Source organism: Tenrec ecaudatus, chromosome 4 (genome assembly GCF_050624435.1).
Source record: "Tenrec ecaudatus isolate mTenEca1 chromosome 4, mTenEca1.hap1, whole genome shotgun sequence".
Lineage (NCBI taxonomy): Eukaryota > Metazoa > Chordata > Mammalia > Afrosoricida > Tenrecidae > Tenrec > Tenrec ecaudatus.
The window spans coordinates 8,548,793-8,571,722 of record NC_134533.1 but is presented as its reverse complement, the minus strand read 5'-3'; the positions used below and the strand labels follow the sequence as shown (position 1 = coordinate 8,571,722).

Sequence of the window (22,930 nt, the reverse complement as noted above, 5' to 3'; positions counted from 1 at the left end):
CTGTCCCGCCTCCAGTGTGGTCCCCGCACACCCTGTCTGGCAAGGTGCTGCACATCCTCCAATCACTCCAGGGGCACAGGGCACAGCCTGCATGGGGCAGGGGGCACAGCAGGGCACCCCCGATCTCCTCTCATAGCTGGGGTGGTCCCCCACTCCCTGGGGAACCAAATTCGCCCTCAGCTCCCGGTATGGTGCCTCTAGAACAGCGGTTCTCAACCTGTGGGTGGGGACCGTGACCCCTTTGGGATTTAACGACCCTTTCACAGGGGTCGCCCGATTCATAACAGCAGCAAAATGAAGTAGCAACGAAAATAAATTTATGTATGTATGTATGAAACCACATGTGGAACTGTATGAAAGGGTCGCGGCAGGAAGGAGGAAGATCGAGAACCAGGGCTGCAAACACAGCAGGGCCCCCTCTGCAAGATCCCTAGTCACCAGGGCAACAACTGAGCACCTGGAAGGGCAGGGACCAAGTCCGCCTCACCTGAACTGTCGCCATGGCAACAGGGCAGGACTAGAGGCCCTCAGGAGCCCCCTGGGCCCTCACCCGCACACAACAGCCCTGCCTGCCCCTCCCCACCCCCTGCGAGGTGCCCCCCCCACCTCCCCGCGCGCCCGCTGGGCCTCACCTGGGTGGTGCTGTCCCTCAGCGTGGGCGAGCGGCCCCGGCGCGTGGTGGTCGTGGCCATGGTGGTGGTGGTCTCCATGATGGTGGTGGCCATGTCGGCCAGCAGGGTGGTGGCCGTGGTCTCCGCACTGAGCAGCACGGACGGCCCCTCCCCAACCAGGCGCAGGTGGCCCTCGGTCCGCACGTTGGGGTCGCTCTCGGCGGCCAGGGCCAGCACCTTGAGGCCGTTGTAATAGAGGCCGGACACCTGGCCCTGGAAGGGGCGGCCCTGGTCTCGGCCCCCAATCTTGATGGCAGCCTGGCTGTTGAAGATGGTCAGCTGGCGGCCTGAGGGGGGCGGGGTGGGGGGCAGACCAGAGCGGAGGGGACCAGGAGGAGGACAGAGGGAATGGGGTGGGGGGAGGCATCAAGCGGGAGGAATGGAGGGGGCGGACAACCAGGGGAGAGTCTGCATCAGCCGCAGGCCTGGCCCAGCAGGCAGGACCCCGGAGGGGGAGGGTGCCCGGGGCACAGGCAGGCTGGGAGAGGGAGCCCACCATGCTCATGCCTCCCCGGCCTCCCTCGCCGACCACCTCCTCCGCTCCAATGACGTCATTGCCCGCTTCTTTCTCTTCCCGAAACTGGAACCCCATTGTGTCCATTCCGCACCCCAAGCATCCCACACCAGTGTCTTCCCAAGCCCAGGATACCCTGGTTGCAGTGGGCAGAGGAGACCAAGAGGCTGCCAGGCCGAGGTGCGAGGCAGATGGCAGGCAGGGCCAGGTGCCCAGGTGGGAGGGCAGCACACACCTGCTCCAGGCTGGGCCCCCTACGACCAGCCCTCCTCCCAGAGCAAGGCTGGGGCCCATCCCTCCCCACCGCCCGGCCCACGGGCAGCGGAGCCCCCTCCCCTCCCGGCGGGCAGTGCAGGCACAGAAGTGGCAGGTGTTAAAGGGACCTGGCTCCGCTCGCTGACAGCCAAGCCTGCGCTCCAGCTCCGAATGGTCCTCCCTCAGGACGCCCATGGGGTGGGCTCAGCTGCAGTTTGGTTTTAGTGGGTTGGGGGTCAGTTTAACCCTCTGAGTTTGTGGTTCTGGTTTGGTTTTTAGAAAAGACGTTTATTAGGTTTAAGTTTAGATTTAGCTTTTGGTTTTGATGGCGGCTTATTTGGGGGCGGTCAGTGGGGAGAGCTGGGCAGAGGGACAGCTATGCTGACCCCTCCTCCCTGGAAATGAGCGGCTGGCGCTGCGTGGTTTAGAGCTGGCTGAGCCGTTAGCATCTGGTTAGTGCCTCGTTAAGATCTGGTTTAATTAGTAACTGTGAGCCCAGGGCCGGACCCAGGACAGTCCAACTTGTGGGGCCCACCCTTCCCCGCTGGCCACACAGGGTCTGACGTCCAGGCCCCAGCCCAAACCCAGTGGCCAGCCCCCTGGGGTGTCTCCAGCCCCTCTGCTCAGCCTCTTCTCTCAGCAGCCTCCCACCTCCCTCAGCAGCCCAAGGACAGGGCCCTGTGGTCCTGCTTCTCTTGGTTCAGGGGGATGCTCTACACAGCCAGGCTCATGGGTCTTACATGCCCAGAGCCCCCATCTCAGCAATAAGGGGGAGTCGGGGCCTGGAGAAGCCAAGACCTGCAATATCGGCCTGCAAAGCCAGCACCGGGGAAGCCTGAGAACCAGCTCCCAAGACATGGAGATTCCAAACACAACAGTGGGATGCTCAGGTGCCAAGGAGACTGGGGAGACACCCCGTGTCTCGTCCTCCTGGGGGGGTGCTTTGTGAAATGATCCGGGTACAAAGCTCTCATGGGTGGAGCCTCGCCGGGGCCTGGTTCCACAGGCTGTGTTCTGGGGCCCGGGTGACTGAGTCAGGCCGTCCATTGTTCCTGAGCAGGAACCGTGTGCCAACAGGGGAGCCCTGGTCATGGTTATATGTTGGGCTGCTCCCTGCAAGGTCAGCGGTTCCAAACCACCAGCTGCTCCTCGGGAGAAAGATGAGGCTTTCGACTCCCGTAGAGATTTCCGGTCTCAGAAACCTGAGGGGGGCAGCTCTGCCTGCCCTAGCTAGTGGCTATGACTCGGAATCAAGAGATGGCAGTTGAGTTTGGGAGCTCTTTTTAGAGTGTATGCCAGGCTCTGGGCATGAAAGACCCCCCCCCCCAAGATTCTCCTGGGTTCTCTTCTCAAGCACCTTCACCCCACCCCAACCCCCAAAGCTGAGCAAGGGCAGCTGCTCTCCAGGCTGAGCTGAGGCTCAGAGAGGGGCCTGACTTGATGGGGGAGGGACCTGTTACCTTGGGGATGTGCCGATCTACCCCCATCCTTCCATTTCTGGAAGGGGAGGTCTGAGCATGCGGCTGGTGACAGGCAGCTGGGGTTCCCATCGCAAGCCCCAGTGCTTCCCTCCTGGGGCTGCCCCTCCACCTTCCCCTCCACAAGGAGGCCCTGTCCAGCTGGCCCAACCCTTGGGGTCACAAGTTGTCCTGGCCTGAGCCCGGGCTGTTCCCTTGGCCTCTGACTCGGGGAAAGGGATTGTGAAGGGGGTGGGGGGTAGGGGTCCGGAGAGGAGGAAGCCACATAGCCAGCAAGCAAACTTGGTCTTTGAGGCTCCTGGGCCTGTTCCCACCCGCCATGAACTCCTCAAAGGGTTAAAGTTCGCCCCGCTGGAGACAGCGGCCCAGGGTGGCTGTAGGTTTAGCGATGGCCCGTTAGAGTCCCTTTAACTTTCTGTCCTGTTGTGGGTTTATCAAGTCTGGTTATCAGCATGGTTAGTCCCCGAGTGGGGCAGTTAGGTTGGGGTTTTAGTGGGAGAGGCCCCGGTGGACATTTAGATACACAGTTATCAGCTGGTTAAGTGGCAGTTTAGCGTTCTACGTCCCCCCTAGAGTTTAGCCTTAGAGGTGCAGAGCTCGCCACCCCCCGCCAGGAAGTGGGAGGACTGGGAGGGTTGGCCCCTGGGCCCCAGCTCCCCTTGGTGGTACAAAGCCTCCCCCTCACCCCGGCAGCACCTTACTACCTGGGGCTGGCTGGGGCTACCCAAGGCTCAGGCCACCTACTCAGTCTCACCCAGCAGGCGCCCTGGCCCCAAGTCCCCGTGGGACCCCCCTGCTCCTCCCTCCATTCTCAGCCACCACCACATCTAAGAGGTCAGTGCCGGACCCTGTGGCCCACGGGCAGCCTCAGGGGCCCTTCCCGGTAGGATCTGGGGCCTTGCTCCTCTCTTTGCTCCCTAGACAACGACCCCCCTTCACACACCCCACCCCACCCCGCTCCCCGCCCCCCAGTGCTGTCACTCTCCAAAGCCTTTGGGCTGGAGAGCAGCAGCCTACTGCTGTCCCCATGTCCTCAGCCTGCTCGCTAGCTACCACCTAAAGTGCCCGTGGGGTTTAGGCTCCCCAGGGTTCACCCCAACCCTGCCCATGATTCAGAAAGAGCAAGGGGGGGCGTGGGGCTCTTTGAGGAGCCCCATCCCCCAAGCCATGACACTTGCCACAAGACCCAAGCCCTTTGGCCATACTACAGGGAGTGGGGGTGTCCTGGCAGTAGGACAATGGTCCGCTTCGCCTGGGGGCGGTGACCACAGGGGTTGGGGAGGGTGGGGGGGGAGAGCTCTGCACCTTTAAGATGGTGTGTTTAAAGTTAGTTAGTTAATTCATTCATTAATTCTGGTTAATTACCTTTGTCGAGCAGCCACTCATCAACTACTCGACCGAGCCGGTAGGGGATTCTTTGTCTAGCAATCGCCAGGCGCTCGTTATCAAAGTTTCCTTGGAAAAGTTTAGAAAGACAGTAGGTTTCTCAGGTGGTGAAGTCCAAAGGAGGTAGCAAAGCCGTGACGGACGCGTTGCCCTGCGGTCTCGGGGGTGCACAGCGCCCATCCACGGAAAGAGGGACCGCGGCCCCCCACCCAAAACTAAGGCGAGAAGGACCGGACCCCTTCTTCGGCCCCCCCACCATTCCCCCACCCCAGGGGCACCAGCCCCACCCTGGGGTCACAGAGCAACCCGATATAACCCTCCAGGAGGGGCAGGACCAAGAACACACACACACACAACAAGCAAACACAGCAGAGAAACGGCAGCTGGGAGGTGGAGGCTGGAGGTTACACGGGTTTATCTGGGGCGAGCGGTCCCAGCCCCATGTATTAGCTCCCGTCCCCAAGGGGGAGCACTGGGGTGGGGTGGGGGGCATTTAGCAGGTTTAAGTCAGGGCCCAGCTGGTTACTGCATTTAGAGGGCTGTTTAGAAGGGGGGGACGGGTTAAGCGGGGTTTATGCGGCATTTAGAAGGGGGAGGTGGAGGGGGGGGTCACACGTGGTTAGCAGTGAGATCAACTTCTCCAAACAGCTCTGCTCCCTTCACATCCATGAGGCAGGCGGACAGACTCCCGGCACCCCGCCTTCCCGACCTCGCACCACACAGCCCCACCACCACCCCATGCGAGACCCTCGCTGTGCCAAGCGGCCACCAGAGAGCTAACCGCTGCAGGTGACAGACAGCGGGGGGGGGGGGGATGGGGGTTGCCCAGAGCCTGCTAGGCCCTGCCCTGCCCTGCAGACTGGCCCCGCCTCTGCCAGCCCACCTGCTTCCTCCCCACCCTCCTCATCCCTTACCTGGCTCTCTCACTACAGACTCCTGAGCTCTCTGCACAGACCCAGAGCGCCCCCCACCCCACCATCCTTTCCTGCCTCCCTCAAGACCCTGCCCCAGCTCCCAGGGGCCTGTCACCCATTTTCTCTCCTACCAGCCCCCAATTCCAAGCTCTACATAATGCTTCTTCTCACACTGGGGCTGGCCACCTGGATCCCCACCTGTTCTTCCTGCCTGTCACTGTGTTTCTTCAGTCCCTGGAGACGGGGGGTGGTGTGGTGTGGTGTGGTGTGTGTGTGTGTGTGTGTGTGTGTGTGAAGGCAGACAGTCGTCATTGTATCTGGGCGGTCCTGTGAGTCCCCCTGCGTCGTGCGTCAAATGTGGGTGACAGCGGCAGCAGGAGAAAGGGTAATGATTGTCCTTCCGGGGGGAAGTCACGCAGTCTCGGGTCACTAACCCAACTCCCATCTGCCTCATCTGCCGACTGAGTGCCCACCAGGGAGTACTGGGCCCGGGTCTCCCAGTGCCCCCCTCCTGACTCGTGAGGAGTCCAGGCAAGTGGAGGAGACTGGTCAGTGGCCACTAGGGCTGGGAGTTCCATTAAATGGGCCACAGAGCTTCCTACCCTGGGGGACAATTGGGGTGGGGACACAGCAAGGGGAGGTAGGAGCCTGGACTGTGGGACAGGAGGGCAAGGGGCACTCCAAGAAGTATGAGGTGGGTGTGTGACTGAGAGGTAGGGACACGTGTCCACCTGCCCCATCTGTGGGAAGCTGAATAAGCAGGTCTAGCAAAAGTTCTGTGGATTGAGCTCTCTCCACTCAGCCATTCTAGCACCTTCCTCCTATCTCGTTGACGCCCCACAAGAGCCTGCAAGGCGGCAAGTATCGCCCCCACCTTTCAGAGATGGGAACTAAGACTCAGAGGTTAGATGCCACTTGTCAAAGGTGACACGCATGTCACAGTAACTCTAAGCCCAGACCCCAGGTCTGGCCAGAGTTCATCCTGGAATGAGCCAGTCTGCCTCCTTTGTTGTGTCCCTGGGCCCCCAAAGCCAGAGGTGCCCTCTCTGAACCCACCCCCTTTGCTCGCTGGCTTGCAAAGGGGTTCAGGATGAGAACTGGCTCTTGAAAGACCTGCCCAAAGAGGGGGCAAGGGCAGCCACCTGCCCTCAGGCTACTCCATCCACCCTGCAGCTGGAGGGCACCTGGCACCCAGCACCCAGCCAGGAGTCTCTGAGCAAAAGAGAACAATGTAGCTGCCCTGCCCTGGTCTCAGGCCTGCCAGGCTTCAAAGGACCAAGCACTGGACCCCAGGCCTGGCCTGGCCTAGTGGTCTTCCGGTGTGCACACCTCAGCCCAGGCACATGCCACCCTGCCTGCAGAGGCTGATTGGATGGTGTGTGTTTGGGAAACCAAGCTGGCTGACGTCTGCAGGGCTGATCTGTCCGTGCTGGCCCTGTGTGAGCCTACTGGGGCAGGTGTGTTTGAGAGACCCCGCACATTCCCCTGCCTCAGTGAGGAGCTGGTTCTCCTAGGTGTGAGCCTAGGGGGCTAGGGGGAGAGGGGGAAGACTTCCTACTCAGGGCCCAGTGGGGTGGGTCTCCTTCTCCAGGGGGCCTGGGGTCTGGTCAGGCATGGGTCTCTAATGGCATCTTTCATCCAGCAGGGCGGAAGCGGGGAACACCTGTCCCTTCTCTCAGTGTGGGCAGCTTCTCTGTCCCCACTCTGCTCTGGCCTGCCCTGTGTGTGCGCTGTGGTGTCACCCGCCAGGCTCCAGGCTTCTGCGGGGTTGCGCAGTGCTCCCCTGCGGTGCTGCTGGCCTCCCCCCTCCTCCCAACTGACTGACTGACCAAGTCTCGCCCACACTGCTCCGCTCCTCCCGGGCCGGGAAACCCGTTTCTACCATTTCCCTTCCCTGCTTCCTCAGCAATCCCATCCTCTAACCCCCTCCAAATTCTCGGGGCTCCTGAGACCCTGCTGTGTCCCCTGCCATCAGCGTGTGCCCTCCCGGGGCTCTCCACCAGACTGCCGGCCCGAGGGGTCCCCTGCCCCCACCCAAGGCCTGAGACCAGGGAGGCTGTCAGTGAAGGTGTGCGTGTGACCCTCTGCGTCGCTCCTGTCACTTGTCCCCTTCCTCCCCTTGGTACCAGACTCCCTCTTCAAGGTCTTTGATTGCCTCTCTGCCTAGCCAGCCATCGGGGTTACCCCCAGACTTTCCCCCCTGCCCGCCGCCACAGGTCGGCCTGGGCCTCATTTCTGAATCCTCCCCTCTTTCGACCTCTTCCTCCCCTCTGCTCCCCAACCCCGACCCCAAAACTGGACCCCCAAACTGGACCCCCTCCTTGCTCAAGCACCTGGGCCCTGCAAAGCCCGAGTTCCCCTCTGGCCCCGCCCCCGCAGCGCTCTCGGCTCTAAGCCCCGCCCACGCCCTCCGCAGGCCCGCGCAGCCTACCTGCAGGGTACCGCTCGTTGACTGGCCAGCTGTCCACCTGCAGCGTGGCGTTGCCGCCGCTCCGGGTGAAACGCACCACGTGGTATTTGCCGTCGCTCACGATAGCGTTGGGCTCGTCAATGGTAATGTCGTCCGTGCCCACGTTAAAGATCACCCCCACGGTGCCCTGGTCCTGGGGAGGGGAGGGGGGAGGTCAGCGAGCAGGAGGAAGCGGCCAGCCACTCCTTCCAGGCCACCCAGGAGCAGCACTGGACGGCCTCAAACGCCCCTTTCCAGGGCTGGCCTTGGGTGGACAGGTGGGTGGGGCAGGGCTGTGACACACACACACACACACACACACACACACACACGCCACACCAGCCAGCCAGCCCTCCCAGCTAGGTGGCCCACTGCTCAGAAGGGAAACCAGCAGGGTGCAGAACCTGGACCAGGGCCCTTGGCAAACACCACTCCTTATGCTTTATGATTCATACGAACATTCACAAATGTTGAGCCCAGGCCCTAGACAGGGGTGGCCAGGAGCATGCTGGGGACCCACCCAAGGGGAAGCAGGGGGCGGCCTCAAGATAGGGCCACCAGAGAGTGCAGAGAAGAGGGCGTGTATCTGTCTCTCTGTCTCTCTGTCTCTCTGTCTCTCTCTCTCTCTCTCTCTCTCTCTCTTTCTCCCCATGCACCAGGCAGCTGAGCCTCTCCTAGAAGTGAGCAGGCTGGAAGGAGGCCAGGGTCTCCGTGGGAGTACACAGCCTCTGCAGCCGTTGGGACACAGGTGTGGAGGTCTGTGCTGGGTGTGTTTGGGGGGAGGGGGCACAGGAAGGGAACAGCTGGGCTGACCAAGGAAAAGAGAAGCTGGTGGGCTGCGGAAGGGGGCTGGGAAGGCACAGGCGGAGGAGAGAGGGGGTGGCAGGGAGGGCATCTACATGGGCCCTAGAAGTCCCAGGAAGGGACCTGGGTGAAGCTGGAGCTAGAGGGGTGCTTCCCCACCAGCACCCCCCACCACGTGGGTGCTTCCACATCTGGTCTGGGGGGTTCCTCACAGCATCCCAACTATATCTAGGTGGGAACTGCGTCGGAGAGAGGTTAGAGATGCCGCCAAATCTCACAGCCCTAGGGGAGCCTGGCCAGTGCTCTCCTCGCCCACTAGTCTGGAAACACTGACCCTCAGAGCCACGAAGACCTCCCTCCCTCCTGCTCTACCGGAGCATCTTCAGATCCCCAAGGAAGAGGCCCTAGGCTAAAACCTGAGCCCCACTCCAGAACTCAGCTTCCTGGGTGCTCCCAGCAAGCATGCTCCACCCGGCCCCTCCCGCACAGAGTGGTCACACAGGTTCACTCAGACCTCCTGGGCACTCCCAACCATCCACTGCCACCTTCATCCAGGCAGGCCAAGGGGCTTGGTGACCCTGGAGCTGGGGTGGCCCACAGGCAAGGTAGAGAGCAAGGTGGGGGCTCAGACGCACAGCTGTGGCTCACATGAAGACCTTATCCTTTCCACGGCCACCTGGACCCTGCACCCACAGATCTGGGTGCCCCTCCCATAGCCCCGGAAAGCCCCCTGGCGCGGAGTAGACCCGCCCCCCTGGGGGTCTTCAAACTGGGAGCAGAGGGCGGGGCCTTCTCTCTCAGAACAGCTGTGAGTTCACACCTCCAGCCTGCAGCTTAGCAACGGAATACTCAAGTGGGTCACGGGGACTCCTACCCAGACTGTCCAGTAGGGAAACTGAGGCCTGGCTCCCCAAACAGAGTATTAGCAAGGCCCCCTTCCCAACCACAGCCCCATCCCCTGAAGACAGGCATCATCTTCTCCCCCAGGCGTGAGGACCAGACTGCCACCACCCGGAATAGGAGCGCCCCCCTCCCCGGCCCCTCCCTCCCCACTCCTGCCCAGCCCTGGCACTGGTGGCCAAGGGGCCATGGCAGCCGCAGCCCCAGAGTCGGGCCAGGCGTGCAGGTGGGTTTCCTAGGAGGCATAGGGCTGGGTGCCTGCGCTACGGGGGAGGCAGCTCCCCAGAGCCGCTCCCTCTGTGAAGTCAGTTGTCACTTCTGTTAAAGTCATTAATTCCTAATTCCCCAATTACCTCATTAGGCAGCGGTGGGGAGAACGGGGCTGCTCCTACAGCAAATAATTATGGGAGTCAAAATTAATTTGGCAAAGTGGAGCGATGCTTTATTAGAAACGTCAAATTGCTTTTCTCTTATTTTGCTGCCGCCTCCCCACTCGCCGAGAGCTGCTAATGTCGCTGCGTGGTGGGAGCAGATGTGTCACCGGGGACGAGGGGGCTGGGGGCTGCCCCCGGGGGCTTCAGCCGTCTGGTGCCCAGTGCTCCCATCAGAACGGGCCTCTCTCACGGACTCCACCTGTCCTCTGGGGTCCCCCGCCCTTGGGGAGCTCCCTTCTCCTCTCACCCAGGCCCCAGGCTGCTCCTGTATCACCTGGTACAGGTGAGGTCCTCCCCGTCACTGTGAGAGTGGGGGGAGCTTTCTCTTCCATACTAGGGGAGCCTTGTCCCTAAGCCCAAAGAGACAGACAGCACACACTGTCTCCAGGGGGGTGGCCCTGACACTAGCTAACACTCAGCCATCCTACAAGGAGTCATAGTGGCTCGTTGTGTTAAGCATGAGGCTGCGAACCATGGAGCCACAGGTTCAAACCCATCAGCAGCTCCTCAAGAGAAAGAGGCTGTCTGCTCCCAGAAAGAAGGACTGGCTCGGGAACCCCACGGGGCAGTCCTACTTGTACTGTAGGGTCCCCATGAGTCCGCTGGCACCCACTCAATGACAATGGGTTGGGTTGAGTCTCTGGTCTGAGTCTCCCTACAGGCTGAGCTGAGAGAGGCCCGTGGGCGTGGCTTGTGGAAACCAGGGTCCCTTCAGGGTACACGGCGCGCAAAGGCAGGGTTTGGGTGGCCGGGTAGGGATTCAAAGGCAGGCTCTCTGCAGAGACAGACACCCCTATGTTCAGAGAAGGTCAGCATGAACCATCAGGCGGCTGACCCCTACCCCCCACCTTGCCCCTGAAACAGCACCCAGAGTGGACTGGTGGAGATGGGGTACATTGTGACAAATCACGGGACAGTCTCTCTCACTGTCACAGGGTCACCACGCCGTCACCCCCAGGTCATCATGCACTGTCCCCTGTCTATCACACACGCACACATCCCAGGCCTGGGCCATGGTCTCCCCATTCCTTCTCTCTCTGTGCTCCTCCCCGGGCCAAGCAGCCATCAGCTGCCAGTTCCACTCTACTCTGCTCTGCCCACAGGTCCCAAGGTCATGTCCCCTCACACCTCTCTCCTCTCAGGCTGGGGGAGGCCTGTGCAGAAGCTGCATTGTACTGAGAGGCACATCCCTATCTCAGGAGGCAAGAGGTGGGGAGGGGGCCAGGCCCAAATCTACCCCACCCCACCCCTCTCCCACCTCCACGTTCTTAGAGCCCAAGCCCTCTGGCATAGAGCCTGCCCCCCCTCATCTCACCCACCCACCCACCCACGCACGCACACACTCAGCAGAAGCAGCCAGAGGGGAAGGAGAGGAGGCAGCTAGCAGGGGCTGGAGATGTGGGGATCGATCCTGCGGTCAGAGGCCAGTTCAGACTGAAGGGAGGGGACAAGGGTTGACCAAAGACCAAGGCAGGAGGAAACTGAGCCCGGTCAGAAGTCAAGGGGTACCTGGATTGATAACGGCCTAGGGGCCTGGCAGGGGCGCGTGGGGGCAAGGGGTGGGGGAGCTAACAGCAAGGAGGATATGAAGACAATGTTCCCAAACGGACAGTGGTGCTGACTGCACGATTACATTGGATCAGAGGTGAAGTATGTGCCAAACTATCTGGGGAGAGAAGGTAAGAAAGAAAGATGTACTTTGATTTGGATCTTGTTTTCACCCCGGGACTACCATGTATGTACTGGTGTAATGCCCTCCTGGCTTTCTGAGGAAGGGTGTGCCCCGGTAGGCGTGGTTCTGTGCTGTCACCAAGGCCAACAGGGCCGGGTCCCGCCATGACAGTGACCGTACAAGTCAGCCATTCGGGTCCTGCAGGCTGAGAAGTCAGGAGGCAAGGTCTGATGCAGGACCAGAGATGGGGGCGAGGCCCCCGCCTGGAGGTAAGACTGAAAACTGGCTGCCACTCAGTTGGTGCCAACTCATGGTGGCCCTCTTCCCCGAGTGCCAGAGTGTGGCTGCGATGTCCAGGGTCTCCAATGGCTGACTTGGGGGCAGTCCACCAGCACGTCTTTCTTGCCAGCCACCTCTGAAGAGACTCAAACCACCAACCCTGGGGCCAGCAGCTGGCAGCAAAGACTTAATAATTCACCCCACACAGGGACGACCACACCCACCCAAGACCAGCGTTAGACAGGACAAAAACTGTGGAGGGAGCAGCAGGCAGGATGCCCTAAGCAAGGTCTTGGGTAGAGACCCATCCAGGAAGGCGAGCTGGCACCAGTAGGTGCCAGGTGGGGGCTAAGGAGCTGGGCTGGGCAAGGGCAGAAGGCCACGCGGGGTGGGACTGTGACCCATGTAATTGTTAGAGGTGGCGATGCCACGCCTGCTCCGTGGGATGCTCAAGGCTGGGACTGACACGCCTGTCTCCGAGGCACTTCCGGGTCGTGCCGGTGGGCAGGGCACACCTTTCTGTTAGTAGGGCGACGCATAACCTCGGCCCATCCCATGACAACGTTTACTCGACATGTATGGGAGCCCCACACTCAAACGAACAAATCCAGCACAGACCAAACCACACAAGGAGCACCCCCCTATCCGACACAGGTTACAGGTTACCGGGGAGATCAGAAGACAGAGGGATGGATGGACCAAGGAGAGGGCAGGGATATTCAAATCAGACGGGCGGGTCTCGCGGAGACTCAGGGATGGGACGTGACAGGGGGCTGGGGTGGGGGCTGGGCGGATTCTGGGGCCCCCGGGGTCCTTACAATGTGCAGCTGCAGGTAGTCTCCGAGGCCGGAGGCACTGTCCACACGCACAAGCACAGCGCTCCGCTGGTGCGTGCTGAAGCCCACGGCCAGGCGGTCCATCCTGGTGCTGGGCCGGTCATTGGGGGGCCACGTGTAGGTGATGAGCGCGCCCCCCTTCCCAAAGATGTACGTGGTCCCAGCTGCGGAGAGAAGAAGAAGGGCTATGTGGTACCTCGGAGGCAGGGCAGCAGGCCCACTGGGCGGTGGCCAGAGCACTGGGACCCAAACTTTGGGGTACGAGGCTCCGGCAGTGAGACCCTCCTCCCCCAGCTGCCTCCAGGCCCTGCCACCCAAGAGAGCAGTTGGCTGACGGGTGCCCGGTAGGACTGTTCACGTGTGCAGACAGATGAAGCTGCCTCATCAAGAATCTAGCTTTAATTACAGCAAAAGAGAGAGGTGATGGGGGAGAGCCAGAGAGAGAGGTGGGGCGGCCTGGGAGCCTGGGCCTGGCCAGCTCCACGGCTCCCAGGGCTGGCTGGCTGGCTGGCTGGCAGAAATGACAGGCACAAGGGGGGGGTGCTTCCTGGGGTCCAGGGCCAAGCAGGTACCCAGGGGAAAGGACGTCCCAGTGAGGGTAGGGAGCCGTGCAGGGGTAGGTTCAAGGTAGACTCAGTCCACAGGAGCTGTTCCCTCCAGTCTCGCCCCACACCCAAGCCTGACCCATCCACCTAGGAATCCTAGCATCCCACCTCACCCCCAACTCCAGGGGGCATGCCTCCATGGGAGTGGGAGGCCAGGTCCCAGGGCCAGGGTGTCATGGAGCCTGGCCCAGCAAGGACAGTCTGCCGAAGGGCGTGGGGGGGGGGGCTGCTGACAGCCAGATGAGGAGGAGGCCAGGAGACAGATGGACAGATCGGGACAGAGAGGGGTGTAGGTGAGAGAAAGCAGGAGGATGGGAGCCAAGCTGAGGCTCCCTCTCCCAGCCCTCCCCCACCCCACCCTCTCTCCCCCTCTCCCTCTCCTCCTCGCCATCGGGCTGCTGGGGGCGGGTGTGAGGTCCCTAACGATCTCAGCCCCAAAATAAACCCCATTAGTCGCCATGTTCCCTCCTGCGGCTGAGTGAGCTCCCTGGGGGTGGGGGGGGGTGGGGGCTGGTCACCCAGTTAGTTTCCGGGCAAGGAGCCTCTTCTGGGAGGCTGAGAGGGTCGACGAAGGGAAGGGAGAGTGTGCTCCGGTGTGCTTTAGAATAGAAATGGGGCAGAGGGGAGTCATAAAATATTTAATTAAATAATTAGCGACTAATGACTCCTCTCAAAGCACTGCTTGGGGCAGAGGGGTTCCAGGGGGCTGAGCTTGGCGGGGTGGTATGTGAGAGGTACAGGGATTCTGGGGAGAGTTTGGCAGGGTGGTGGTGGGGGGGCAGAGGTGTTCCACGGGGTACTTAGCTAGGGCAGTGTAGAGAGATTCCAGGCAGGGCTGAACCAGGGCCGTATGGGGGCAGGCAGAGAGGTTCCAATTAGGGAGGGCTTAGCCAGAGTACAGTGGGGAGGGGGCAGGGGCTCCAGGGGCTGCACGTTTGGGGACAGGCAAGATGGTGACCAACGGGCCACACCGGGCCCTGGTCTCTGCGTGTACCCAATGAAAGAGGAGCCCCTCACAGGGCCCCAATTCAGGTAGCCAGGGACAAGGCAGCCCTATCTCGGGGAGCTCCTGGGCTCCCAAAGAGGGGCGGACCCTGGAAAGGGTTGCCCCTCTGCAGGTCCCAGTGAGGAACAGAGGGGCGGGTTGAACACTGGGTCAGCAGGGAGCCAGGAAGGGGGGTACAGAACCATGAACCCACCTGTTGGGTCCCAAAAAGGCCCACCACCTGTCCAGGCAGGGTGGGAGAGTACAGGCTGAGACCCAGGGACCCCAGCAGACAGCCAGGGAGCAGGCTCTGGTCCCCGGGCCCCTGGGGTTCTCTCCCTGGGGCCTGAGAGGCCCAGTGGGGCAGGAGGAAGCCCTGGGTTCTGCAGGCAACTGGCTGGTCCAGGGATGCCGCCCGCTGAGGCCGCAGCCCCACCCGTGCAGGGGCACCTGCCGCGAGAGGGCAGAAGGCAGGCGCGGGGCGGCGGGCAAGCGGCTCTTCGCCCCCCACACTGCAGTACTCCGGAAAAATCTGTTTCCATGACGACGGTAATACCCAGGGTCCTCCCTTCCCCCTCCACTCCTAGGCTGCAGGTCCAAATTTGGGGGCTGGGGGACGGAGTTGTTGAGTGGCCGCACCTGGTTGCGCGTGCGCCCCTCCCTTGGCCAGAGGTAGAGCCTCGCCTCCCCGGGGCTCCCGGGACGGCCTGTGGGCTTCTTGGGACCTCAGACCAGCGGAACGAAGCCCCAGCTACCTGAAGCCTTCCACCAAGTCGCCTGGGTCCAGGGAAGGGCGATCCTGGTTCCTCACTCCCCCGCCCCCACGCAAGAGCGCAGCACCCAGGGGCGCCCCCTCCTCCAAATCCCTGTCTGCACCCAGAGAGTGCCTGGGATGCAGGCAGGATGCAGAGAAAGCACGGCGGGCGAGCACGGGGACCCCCTAGACACGCCCTGAACCCCACTGTCCCACGAGGAGATAAGCAGAAAGACAAGAGCCCCCACAGGGGCGCGGCCGACCCCCCACGGGAGCCGCGAGCCCCGCCGGAAACATGGCGGTGAGCGCAAAGCCAGGCCGCAAAACCCAGCCTCGTGGGCGCAGCTCCAGCGGTGGCACAGGGACAGCGGGCCGTGGGGACCAGTCCAGCCCAGCCCGGCCAGCGGGGTCTAGGCAAACCAGCCCCACCCAGCCACGCCTCCGGGATCTATCCCCACCCCCCACTACTCTCCCCAGCTTTTAGTACCCCGCGGCGGGGGGGTGCACATGGAGAGCCACTCCAGGGCCAGAGAGGGGCAGGATGGGTGGCTTATTGGACTGGGGCGGCAGTAATTACCCTGGGGCGGCATGTGCTCCCCAGCTCCAGCGCCAGGGCGCGCTGGGCTCCGGAGGGAGGGAGGGAGGAGGCGGGGCTGGTGGGCGGAGCTCCTGGAGGCCCCGCCCCACGGAGCGAGGTCGGGTGGAGCTCCGCCTCTCACCCCAGCAAGCGGGTCCCTATCCAGAGGACCACCTGCCCTGCGGAGGCAGGAGCTAGCGAACTACACAAGGGACCCGGAGCACAAGGCCACATCTAGAAGCTCAGAAAGGGTTTCAGGAGCAGGGAAAGGCGCCTACACCACATTCTCAATGTTGTCCATGGGTGGCCACGGCCAGTTGGATTTGACCCTCTTATGGGAACAGCTTAGGAGCCCTGGTAGCGTGCCCTGTTATGCGTTGGGTTGCTTGCCAACCGCAAGGTCGGCAGTTCGAAACCACCAGCTGCTCCTCAGAGGAAAGATGAGGCTTTCCGTTCCCATAGAGAGTTAGTCTTGGAAACCCACAGGGGCAGTTTTTCCCTGTCCTGTAGGGTCGCCACGTGTCAGAATCGATTCGTTGACAATGAGTTGGGTTTGAGGGAAACAATGAACTACATTGTGCATAATACTTTGGCACAGTACATCCCCTCAAGCCCCAGGCAAGAGAGGCCCCAGGCAGACACACAATACCCCAAACCCAAGTGCCCACCAACCAAAGGCCCAGGACTGGCACCTTGTACTCATATCCAACAGAGCCCCCCCCCCCCTTGGTACCTCCCAACTCTGGCCACATACCTTTAAGAGACCCGTTATCTGCACAAAACCCCCACAGGGTCAAGAACTTGTCATCCAGGCCCCACCCCCAAATCCCAGGAGAAACATCAGCCAAGCACTCAGGATGATGCCTGCCCCAGGCTCAAGCAATGTGAGTCATCTTCAGCAAAACGTCACTCTCGCGTGTGCAAGCGGGATGGGACTGTTGGATTGTGGCCGCTGGGTCACTTTTCTTGGGGATGGGCATGGACACAGTCATCTAGACAGAACCAGGGGTGCTCTGGGGCCTGGTTTAAACTGGGAGGGCAGTGGATCAGGATTGCATCCCCTCACCACGCTTCTTCGATCTGCTTGCTGAGCAAACAATCCAAGGAGCTGGCCTTGAGGGAGAAGCACATGGCATCCGGACTGGAGGCCACATAGAAAAAGCAGGCCATCTGTCACCAAGTCGATTCTGACTCTCGGCGACCCAACGTAGGCTTGCCCGGGCTGTCCATCTGTATGGGAGCAGACAGCTTCGTTGTTCTCCCTCAGAGAGGCTGGTGGGCTTGAACCGCCGACCTCGTGGTTAGCAGTCCAAAGTTTACCCACCAGCACCACCAGGGCTCCTTCAGGATTGGACAGGGACTCGTGAATAACCCAAGAGCTGCAGGTGACTGCAGGTGACGCATACCTTTCCCTGCTATAAGCCAAGAGAACTACATACAGCCTTCGGGAAGGATGGCACCTCCACCTGAAGACAGCAAAACCCCTCACACCTGCGCTAGTGAGCCTCATCATGACAGAGAAAAGGCCGAAGTGGTTAAAGATTTCACTGTGCTCGGATCTGCCATCAATGCCCAGGGCAGCGGCCGTCAAGTAGATGACGTTGGGCAAGTCGGCTGCAGGAGACCTCTTTCAAGTGTGAACAAAGCCAAGACGTCCCCTTGAAAACTGAACTGTGCCTGACCGGAGCCAGCCAAGGCCTCTCCCACCACCTCCTGCACATGTGACCGCGGAACCGTGAACAGGAAGGGAGACTGGGGGGTAACCGGGGCATTTGACTTATGGTGGTGGCGAAGCCCGTTGAGTGGACCATGGACTGTCAGAAAGACAGACAGCTCTGTTTTGGGAGGAGCCCCGTCAGAATGTCCCTTTACAGGGAGGGTGGCGAGCTTCCTCTCAGGTACTTTGGACATGATATGGGGAGAATCCAGACCCTGGACGAGGACACCATGCCTTAATCAAGTACAGAGCTATAGCAGGAAGACTCCCTCCCACCCAATGAGATAGACAGACACCGTGGTTGCCACGTGGGCTCAGACACAGCAAGGATTGTGGGGATGGTGCCGGACTGGGCAGGGTGGCACTCTGTTGTACACAGGGTCCCTGTGAGTCAGAGCTGATTCGACGGTACCTGCCAACAACCAGGGTGCCAAGGACACAATGAGCCCACGTCCAAACCACCCATGCAACGGCGCCCATGGGGTTAAAAATCTGTGTGCAGACTCAGGGCTTCCCTCTGCCCTGCAGAGTCACAAGCCAGGACCAAACCCTTCGGATTCTGGGAAGGAAAAGATCCTGCCCAAGCCGCTGTCCTAGGTACCCGTGGGGTACCCGCTGTCCTAGGTACCCGTGCGTGGCCCACACCAGCTTCAGCCTGAGTTCAGTTCCCTGGGCTCAGATCCCTCTTGATCCAGAACCCCAAAACAATCCCCACACCGGGTTCTTTACCCAAACATTCTTGCCTCTGAACCAGGCAGCAAAGACCCTGCGTAACAACACAGCCACATCCGGAAGCAAAAGAAATGCCAGCCCCCTGCCCAAGCCCAGCTGGGACTGAGTCCTCCGGTCCCGGCTTCCCAGGGGTCCCTGAAATAAAGATCGAGGGCTGAACAAGTCCTCAAGAACTCTGAGGCCAGAAATGAGGTCAAGGACCAGGAAGGTGTCAGCCCTCAGCCCATTTTTAGGACCCAGGTGTGCCGGTCCTCCTTGCTCGCCCCGCCACCGGCTGACATCAGGTGCAGGAGTGTCAATGGTGTCTGGCAGGTTGGTGGGGGAGATTATGTAACAGGAGGGGTTGGGGGATGGAAGGGGGAGGGGAAGCAAAGAATCTCAGGGAGAAGAGAGAAGAGAAATGGAGAAACAGGACAGAAGGAGAGGTGCCCTTGCCCAGGGGATGCTAGGGAGATGTGGAACAGAGAGGCAACCTGGCTAGAAGGCCTCCCAACTGGCCTGTCCCTCCAGCCAAGCAAGGGTCCCCGAGGAGACTGTTCTAGCTGCTCCTCCCATGATAAGGTGAGCAGAGGTGGGGCCAGCTGTGGAAGGTGGCCTCGGCCCTGACTCTTCTAGCTTCCCTTACCAGCTGCCTTCCTCTCACCTGCTCCTCCCACCACTCTGTCCCAGTCCTGCAGGTCCTTCCAGCCCCACTGCAGTTCCAGGTGGCCCTGAGTAAGTCAGTAACTGACCTTCTCTGGGGCTGGTCACCTCTGAGGCAATCCCAATGCCCACCAGCCCATCCCTTCCCGCCTCCCCAGCTCCCCTCCTGGTCTCTCCTCCATGTTCTTTCCCTTTCCCAGCTCTGCATCCTTGACTCCCGATTCTTCGCAGAGCCTTCCTGGGTACTCCAGCTCCCAGGTCTTCCTTCCAGCCTCTGCCTTCCCTGCCAGGTCCTGTCCCCCATCCCTCCTTCCACCTCATCTCCTTTCCACTATGCCCCACTCCCCTGCCCTAGCCCTCACACGGCCTCCTCACACAGTCCCCCACTTTGTCCCCGGCTCCCCGCTTTGCCCCCGCAGTACCCTCTCCTACAACACTGGGGACAATGAAGAGGGAAGGGGCGAAGGTACAGAAGGACAGAGTTCAGGAGGAGGACGAGGCAGCTGACTGAGAGCAGGAGAAGGTCTGGGGCGAAGTGGTAGAAGAGACGGAGACTAGGGAACCTGGCCTGGAGAGGCCCCCGGCTGAACAGCCATTCAATGGAGGGTCAACCCTGGGGAAGAAATGGAACGGAAGAGAGGAGGCCTTGAAATGAAGAGGGCGGAGAGAGGAGAAGAAAGGGGTTGGGGGGCACAGAGGCAGCTGGGAAGCAGGGCAGGGCTGGGCTGAGGGACATCAATGCTGGGGAGGCCGTGGAGATGAGCCGGCCGCGATGGGAAGTGGTAAGGGCGCTGGTCTGGAAGACGGTGGAGGAATGCAGATGGGACAGGAAAGGGAGCAGTGATGGACGGGCAGAAATGGGAAGCGGAAGACACAAGGACAGGAAGTACAGAAAGGGCGGCAACAGGGGAACAGAGGGAGACGTGCGGGGGGAGGAGCCATGAGTGATTCTGGGAACCCACCTAAAAGGTGATGGCTGGGTGGAGGTTGGTGGGGCGGGCAGAGAGACTGAAGGACAAAAGGAGAGATGTGAAAGGCTGGCAGAGGGGGCCATGGGGGCACACAGGTGGGGTAGGATAAGGTAGAGGGGCAGGGCGGGGGTGATGAGGTGGGGCGAAGGCACTAACCCTAACCAGAAGGTGACAGCGGGGACTACGGTCAGGAAGGTGTGGGAAGAGACAGGGAGCAGAGGAGGATGTCCCCTTATCTTTGGGATGAGTCCCGAGATGGGATGGGCAGGAGGATTGGGGCTGACTTAGGAACAAACGAGAACCAACGGTGAAGAGGGACAGACATGGGAGGTAATGGGACACAGAGTACGGAGGGCAGAGACGGGAGGTGACAGGTGCAGGGATGGTGGCCCGAGACTCCTTGTCGGGGTGGGGGGGGGGCCAAGGCGGGATGTGATGAGAGGGGTGAGATGGGGTGTTGAGGGGCAGGCATGGGAAGTGATGAAGTTCAACATGGGAGGAGATGGCAGGGATGGGGGCCCATGAGGGGCTGCCTGGGAGGAGCTGGGGGCCTGGGATGGGGCTGGGGCCAAGAGCATAAGTTTGGAAGTGGCAGGAGTACAGAACTGAGAGGAGCTGGGTGTTGTGGACGGAGGAAGAGGAGGGACCTGGCAAGGGGACACCCGATGGATGGGCTGAGCTCACTGGGAGTCCTGGGAAGGGCAGGGAGGGGAAGAGAATGGGAGACTGCAGGAGGGATGGAAGGAGGTGAGTCCTGGAGAATGAGGTGAAGAGGCTAACCCAGGAGATGGGACCTGTCACGGCCAGAGACGACAGATGGGGCAGAAGTGTGAAGGAGGTTGTGGGAGGGTCAAGGTAGGAAGGTACAGGGGCACAGAGATGACAAGCCAGCGTGGCAGGTGGAGGTGAAACCCAGAAGCGATGGTAAGGAGCAGAGATAAGGGAGGTGATGAGGAAGAGGCCTGGGGGTGTGGGAGCTGGCCGGAGAGGGTAGGGGGGCAGGTGAGGGAGTGCCGACAGACAGCGCTAAAGTGAGGCCCAGGAGGGAACTGATGGAGGCAGGGGTGGGGGTGGGGGTGGAAGGGCGAGGCCGGAGATGGGAGGTGAGGGGGCGCGGGGTCCCCGCAGAGCCCAGGAGCCCGGCCGCGCGGCGCGCCCAGGCCGGGGTGCGGCCCGCAGGGGCCCCGGGCGCGCGAGGAGGTCCCGGGGGCCAGCCGTCCGTGCGGCGGCGGCGCCACTTACCGTGCCCGCCGCGGGTAAGGAAGGGCATGCGGTTGATGGCGATGGGCACGGTGCCGTGCTTGCTGTGGAAGTGGTGGACGTGGTGGGTGGTGCTGAGGCTGGAGGAGACCCGGGCCCCCTCGGCCGCCCGCAGCAGCAGCAGCGGCAGCAGCAGAGGCAGCAGGAGCGGCAGCAGGGGTGGCGGCGGCGGCGGCGGCGGGGGCCCGGCCAGGGCGGGGGGGCGGCGCGGGCACCCCCCCGGCCCGCTCCCCCCGGGGGGCATCTCGGCCCGGGGGCGGCCGCCTCACAGCCCCATGGCCGGAGGCGGGGGGCTGCGCAGCCCGGCGAATCGCGCTCCGGCTCCGAGCCCCGGGAGGGGGGAGGGGTGGCGAGGAGAAAAGCCGGAGCCCAGCCTCGGTCCCGAGCCCACCGAATCAGCTGGAGCCCGCCGGGGACTCCGGGGTCCGCGCAGCGGCCGCGCCAAGGTCCAAGACGCCGGGGTCCATCGCGCGGAGTTCGGGGTCTCCCCGCAGGCCCGCGGGGCCGCCGAGGGCCGTCAGCAGCCCGGGGGAGCGCCCGGGGGAGGGGGCATGGTGCCGGGGGAGGACGGGAAGCGCGGGGCCGGCGGGGAGGGCAGCGAGGGGTGGGGGTGGGGGGGAATCCTGCGGAAAACCGGGAGGGGAGGGGGAGGGGGCGAGGGCGGAGGCAGGGACGGAGGCCCCGCTCCCCGGCCAGGCAAGCGGGGGACCGACGAGACCAGGGCCGCCGCCGCTGCCGCCCGACGGAAGCCCGGGTTAAGGAGGGAGCGGCCGGGGAGGAGGTGGGGGAGGGAAGCAAATCCGGGTGAGGGGGGACGCAGGGAGAGGCGAGGAGGGGCGCCGGGCTGAGCGGAGCGCGGCCCGGCTCGAGCCTGCGAGGTTCCGGCGGGGAGATGGAGGCAGCGGAGTGTTGCTGCAGAGGCTGCGAGCGCTGGCAGGGAGAGGGCGGGAGGAGCGGGGAGGGGAGCGGGAGGAGGGGCCGGGCGGAGGGCCGCGCGGCTCCGGGCTGCGGGCGGCGCTGGGCAGCTCGGCGCGGCACCTGGCTGGCGCGCTCGCCTCGCCTCGCCTCGCCCCTACCGGCTGGGCCCGCCCCCCGCGCGCCCGCGCCCGCGCGCGCGCCGCCCCCAAGCCGGGCCTGCTGAATAATTGAGCAGCCGCGGCCGCGCGCCGCCCCGCCCCACCCCCACCGGCCGGGCCCGCGCGCCGAGCTGCGGCCACGGCCACCTCGGCACGCACCCCTCGGAACACACGTGCCCGCTAGGCTGGGGCGCCCCGACACCCACGTGCCCGCACAGGGAGCCGTATGTGTGTGCGCGCGCGCGCTCCCGGGCGCAGACACACATGTACACGCTGGCGCACGGACTCACACTTGGTCAGGCGTGTACCCATGCTCATAGGGGCAGGCGTGCGCGCACACGCCCGTGTCTGCTCGCGAGCCCAGGCCGCTCCCCCTCCCACCCACACCAGTACTCGAAAGGCCCTGTAGGTAGAGGATGGCCCGCCCCTACCCGGACACAAGGTCCTCCTCTCCCCTCCCACCGCGCGGGGGACCAGAACACCTGTCCACTGCATACCCACCGAGGCCAGACCCCATTCTGTCCCCAGGGAGACCAAGCTGGGAAAGTCATTTCTATCTCAGAGCGCCCCCCACAGGGGTCTGCCCCGCCCCCAGACCTGGGGAGGCTTTTGTGAAGCAAGCATCAAAGGGTGTAGGGGTGGGAGATGGAAGTATCCTGGGTGACAGGGACCACCTGGGGTGGTCTGGACCAGAGTGTTTGTGGGCAGGACTAAAGGGTAGAGCCGGGGCGTAGGAGTAATAGAAGATAGAAGAGAATGAAGAGAGAGGGACTAGGGGCCGGCGGGAAGGATAGGAAATGCAGTGGGCAGGGCTCCCTCCCCTGCCCTCTCCTGGGTCCAGAGGCCCCTGACTCTGGATAACAGACTGAGGAGCTCTGAGCAGGCAGAAAATGCATGGTCCCAGAGGAAGCAGGGAGGAGGCAGTGGCTGGAAGAGAGGATGGGAAACCGCCTAGAGGGCAATCAATATCAGTAAGTGGAAACTGGAGGGGGGAAGGGGAGGCAGAGGGCACCTACAAA

At 62.4% G+C, this 22,930-nt stretch overlaps 1 protein-coding gene across 22 annotated transcripts in view; it reads right to left on the bottom strand.

Moving 5' to 3' along the window:
* The window catches only part of NRXN2 (neurexin 2), a 114,286-nt gene that overhangs the window by 15,375 nt on the left and 75,981 nt on the right, over positions 1–22,930 (bottom strand). For 14 of the 22 annotated variants that reach the window (XM_075545499.1, XM_075545501.1, XM_075545493.1 and 11 more), the window contains 4 exons: positions 12,575–12,756; positions 7,650–7,821; positions 4,284–4,373; positions 633–958 (listed from right to left, as the gene is read on the bottom strand). In XM_075545499.1, the coding sequence (XP_075401614.1) occupies positions 633–958; positions 4,284–4,373; positions 7,650–7,821; positions 12,575–12,756 (770 nt within the window). Of the gene's footprint in view, positions 1–632; positions 959–4,283; positions 4,374–7,649; positions 7,822–12,574; positions 12,757–20,817; positions 21,080–22,930 lie in introns of those variants that run through there. The other 8 variants (XM_075545509.1, XM_075545511.1, XM_075545515.1 and 5 more) reach the window with 3 other exon arrangements.